The following is a 5000-nucleotide window of genomic DNA, read 5'->3' as shown; positions in this document are numbered from 1 at the left end:
CACCATATGCACCATATGGAGGCCCCAGAACTCAAGTGTGTGGGGTTGACAGGAAGGTGCTCACCGGTGTTGGGGGCTCTTCTCCTCTCAATGCATCGCTGATCTCCGCAGCCGCTGCAAGCAAGGCATGGCCATGCAAACTGATGAGATAAGTCACAGCCACAGTGCAGCAGACCAAAGTAACCAAAGCCGCATGCATGTACCTGCTGCCACAGGCATAGTATTGCTACTTTCACGTGATGGCCATGCTTACATTTCCCGGTGTTGATGAGGCGATGGAGGCGCGCAACAGGCACGTGCGGATATGCGTCTCGCAGAAATTGGAGCGTTTGATAGCGCTCTGTCCCGTCGATCTGTTGCCCTGGATATTCAGTATGGCGCTGTCCAAAGTCACCACCAACACCGCCATCATCATAGTCGTCATCATCGTCGTCGTCATCATCATACACACGGCCACCGCGATCATCATCATCATCATCATCATCATCATCATCATCATCGTTGTCGTCGTCGTCGTCGTCGTCGTCATCGCGATCGTTGTGTGGGGAGGCGTGCGAGTCATCCAGGGCTGACTGCAGCAGCGCTTGCTGCAATGCAAAATCCTCGTCATCACCAGGCGCACCAGAGGTTGCTGCAGGGTTGCCATGTGCACTGTGGTCGTTGAAACGGGCATCATCATCACCATCATCAGCACTCGTGTCCATTAGTGGACTTGCCTCCATTTGCCTCCATCCGTGCCCCGAGCCAGCACCGCCCGTGCCAATACCGTCTCCACCATATCCACCACCATTCCCACCACGGCTGACACGGTCATCATTCAAGTTCTCGCGGCCATCATCATCATCATCATCATCATCATCGTCATCATCATCATCATCATCGTCATCATCATTATCATCGTCATCATCATCCACGGACATGGAAGGTGTAGCGGCACGGTGGACAGGTGTGGTGGATGTGGGGGCGGGCGTGTCTCCCGTGCCAGGGCCATCTGCAGCCGCCACCGCCTTGAATGTTTCGAGAAAATCCAGCGCTTCAAGCACAGACCCTTTGCTCTGGTGTGATGAGGGGGTGCAAAGAGGGAAGGGTATGGGGAAGGGCGTGCACATGTGCATGTGAGAACAGTAAGTTGTGAGTCGAATGGACACAAAACAAATGTCACTCAACGAGTCAAAGGATCGTATGTACCATACACATATGCGTGCATGTAACGTGATGGATGGATGCGTTGCGCATGCGTCACATCCACCTCACTGCCGATCAACGTACACACTGGATGGCCCGATCAAGGTCGTGGTTGTCCTCGAACCCCATTGCAATCAGCTGCTGCTTCATGGAAGCCGCCGACATGTCCATTCCTTCCCCACCCATGTGCACACCATGTGCATCTTGGCTCGCTTCACCCCGATCACCATGCTGATGCGCTTGACGTGGTTGATCAGCGTCGTCATGATCGTCGTCGTCACCATTGTCATCGTTGTCGTTGTCGTCGTGAACGACATCATCTGCGGGCGCGGTGGGCCGGATTACGTGCGGGTAATGTGACGCTGTGCTCGCCTCCACTTCTTGGTCTTCGTCGTGTGCAGTGCCGGCAACGCTGCGCTGGGGATGCTCGAGCTCCCGTTCCTCGACACCAACAGCGCCAACAAGCGCCCTTGAACCGCCGTTGACCCGTGCTGCCACCGTTGCTGCAGCAGCCTGAGTGCCGCGATGACTGGCAGTGGCCTGGGTACTGACGCCACGATCTTGCTGCTGCCGTTGTTGTTGTTGTTGTTGTTGTTGTTGTTGTTGTTGTTGTTGTTGTTGTTGTTGCTTCTCGCGTCTGAGCCCTGCCACCAGTGCAGGCTTGAGCCGCTTTCGAAGGTCATCCATTTCTGCCTGTTGGCGCTTCAGGATCTTCACACCTGGCGAGATATGCCGCACGTGTCAAAACATGAGCGCGTGATTGAAAGTTGATACATTGAAATACAACCACAAGAGTTGCGTTCCAACTACACGCACGCATACACACAACTGACCCTTTTCGTGGTGCTCTCTGAGCTCCCGTTTGTGCTGTTGCTGCAACTGGTGTATCTGTGCCTGCACCACGGCCATCGCTTGCGGAAGCTGCGTCCACTGCGCTGGGGCGTCTGCTTGTTGTCATCGGGAAGAGGATGGAAGGTAATAAATGATGTGCAAGAAAGCAAACAAATTATCGCTGCGGGAGTTGTTATGGGTTCGCGCGCGCGCAAACACACACACACACACACACACACACACACACACACACACACACACACACACACACACACACACACACACACACACACACACACACACGCACACACATAGACACACACACACGCACACACACAAGCCACATGCACTCACCGACGTCGTCATCGTCATCACCATCATCATCGTCATTATCATCATCATCATCATCATGGATCGTGGTCGCCGCAGCGGTGGTGGGAGGAAGCGACTGGCTTCTCTTCCTCCTCTCTGCTGTTGCCTTGATGTCGTCGCCAGGGCTCATGCTGTGACGCTGCTGCTGCTGCTGCTGCTGCTGCTGTTGGGGGAGTTGGTGCCTGTCTGGGGACGTCCGAGTTGGCCGGTACGGCTGGCGCTCCACGGCAGCAGCAGAAGGGCTGCGGCTCTCCCCATGTGCACTGTGCTGTCTGCTCGCCCGCCGCTGTGCACGCAGCTGCTCCAGATGCGCGTGTGCGCTTTCGTCGCTGCTTCTCACACCTTCGCGGGCACTGTTGCAGCTGGCTGCGTCATGGGCGTGCCCGTTGCCGTTCAGATGCTGTGACTGCTGCTGCTGCCGTTGCTGTCGTTGTTGTCGTTGCTGCTGTGTTGATGATGTGGAAGGTGATGATCCGGTAGAAGATGACGTCGGCTGGGTGCGATCGCGCGACTCGCGCCCATCACTGCCCGTGCTCGCGTGTCGCGAACGAACAGCACCGGTGACCAGCGCTTTCCTGTTGTTGAGCAGCGTGGCGACCTTGCGCCGCACGGTCTCGATGGGCTCGTACTTGTCGCGCATACGCCGGATCTGGCACCCGTCCAATGGTGAACACGAGCGCGTGGAGCAAGATACCACACAGAGATGGGCGTTGAGGCGCAAAAGGCACATGGAGGAGAACAAGAGACGTGAGTTCGTCGGGCGACAATGGTCGCATGTATCAAAGGATGCGCGCACGCACAGTAGAGCGCACAAAGGGTGGCGAGAGTTGCATGAACATGAACAGGTGCATACACACAGCGTCCTACATACACAGGCAAACAGACAGGCAGGCATACAGACAGACAGACAGACAGGCAGGCAGACAGACAGACAGACAGATAGACAGACAGACAGACAGACAGGCAGACAGATGTACCACGTGCTCGGGCACTTTGTGCTTGTTTCGCTCCGTGCATGCTTGGATATCATCTCGCCACTCCGTCTGCGGCTCTTGCACGTCCACGTTGTATCCGTTTCGAATTGCCTGTTGCGCATGATGCAAACACCCACGTGTGAAGCACTGGGAGGACCATGCATGTTGCGAACGGCACGGTGTCACAGCACTTTGAGATACAAAGTACACGGTCATGCATGACCGTGCACAGCCGTGAGCCACCACACAACACACGACGGAACACTGCGGCACAATGTAAAGGAATACCACACGATACACGACGGTGCACGACAACGACTTCACCATCTCAACGTAGGGCTGGAGCTCCCAGAACTGCACGTTGGTGTTGTCGACAACAACGAGTGGCACACGGCGCTGCATGGCGTCCAGCGCACGGGTACGTGCAGCCTCGTGCGCATGCTTCACGTTGTCAGCGTTGTACTCGTAGCCCCCATTCTCGTCTTCAAAGAAGTGGTCAGCGGATACAACGACGGGCGCTGCTACTTCTGGCGTCGCCATTGCCGGCGCAGCAGCAGTGCCTTCATCTTGTGCGTCCGTGTGGGCTGACCTGTCCTGCAGTTGCTGCAGTTGCTGCAGTTGCTCTGGTTCTTGTTGGGTTTGGTGGCTGAGGCGCCTGCGCTCTTGCGCGTGGCGCTGGACGATGGACCGCACGAGTGTGGACTTGCCCGAGCCAGGCAGCCCACGCAGGATGACGAGCTGTCGGGCGCTTGTCTTTGGCCTGAGCATTGTCGGGTGGTGTGCATCCGTCATATCCGTGCGTGTGGGGTGCGTGCGCGTGAGTCAAACTGACACACTTCTTGTTCTGTCCGCAACACGCCTGCAATGACTGTGCGTTTTTGTTCCCTTTGTTTTGTTTTGTGTGTTGTTGTTGTTTTGTTGACGATGGTGGTGGTGTTGTTGTTGTTGGTGGTGGTGTTGCTGTTGTTGATGATGGTGGTGGTGTTGATGTTGTTGTTGTTGTTGTGTTTGGCCTGTATTCATGTCACAGTCACCTCACACGATGTCACATGATGTCACAGCTTTGTGTCGTTGGACTGATGCAAATACAATACAATGTGTCACGGTTCTGCAGGGTAAAACAAACACGGGTCACACACGTGCACGCGTGTCCACAATCATGGCCCCGGGGATCCTGGGGGCTGAGTTGGGGACGGTGGGGCGGACTTGCCCGTCGTCAGCTGCAGCCGCAGACTCTCTGCCAGTCTCGTGGTTTCGGGATCCTGGCTCGCAAACGACGCGCGCCGTGACGACGACGTGCTGTCCGCAGCAAGGCTGTGTGTGTGTGTGTGTGTGTGTGTATGTGTGTGTGTGTGTGTGTGTGTGTGTGTGTGTGTGTTTGGTGTGTGTGTTTGAGGGGGTTGAGGGAGGGGGTTGAGGGAGGGGGGCGGAAGAGACATTCGCAAATTCACAAGCTCAGAAGCACAGGCACAAATATCAGAACACCACTTCGGGTGTGCGCATATGCACACATGCACACACACACACACATACACACAAACTTGCGTACACACAAACTTGCGTACACGCACCGGGGGGGGACGAGGGAGCGGGCTGACCCCGTGGCGTGAGGGTTGCAGAGCGAGTGGAGACTGTCAC

General features: G+C 56.1%; 2 protein-coding genes across 2 annotated transcripts in view; both read right to left on the bottom strand.

Annotated features, from left to right (window-relative positions):
- Positions 1–4256, bottom strand: part of PTSG_03044 (uncharacterized protein) — a gene marked incomplete at its 3' end in the record, with an annotated part of 7197 nt that extends 2941 nt beyond the window's left edge. The window contains exons 1-7 of the mRNA XM_004995580.1: positions 3687–4256; positions 3366–3473; positions 2371–3037; positions 2019–2129; positions 1270–1904; positions 254–1055; positions 65–114 (exon numbers count right to left, since the gene is read on the bottom strand). Coding sequence (XP_004995637.1) covers positions 65–114; positions 254–1055; positions 1270–1904; positions 2019–2129; positions 2371–3037; positions 3366–3473; positions 3687–4154 — 2841 coding nt within the window. The 5' untranslated portion in view covers positions 4155–4256. The remainder of the gene's footprint in view (positions 1–64; positions 115–253; positions 1056–1269; positions 1905–2018; positions 2130–2370; positions 3038–3365; positions 3474–3686) is intronic.
- Positions 4257–4519: 263 nt separating this feature from the next.
- Positions 4520–5000, bottom strand: part of PTSG_03043 (uncharacterized protein) — a gene marked incomplete at its 3' end in the record, with an annotated part of 13502 nt that continues 13021 nt past the window's right edge. Inside the window, exons 23-24 of the mRNA XM_004995579.1 lie at positions 4934–4993; positions 4520–4676 (exon numbers count right to left, since the gene is read on the bottom strand). Of these exons, the coding sequence (XP_004995636.1) occupies positions 4520–4676; positions 4934–4993 (217 nt within the window). The remainder of the gene's footprint in view (positions 4677–4933; positions 4994–5000) is intronic.

This window comes from Salpingoeca rosetta, assembly GCF_000188695.1.
Source record: "Salpingoeca rosetta unplaced genomic scaffold supercont1.7, whole genome shotgun sequence".
NCBI classification, from domain to species: domain Eukaryota; class Choanoflagellata; order Craspedida; family Salpingoecidae; genus Salpingoeca; species Salpingoeca rosetta.
Note: the sequence above shows the minus strand (reverse complement) of the source record. Positions and strands in the feature narration are given on the sequence as shown.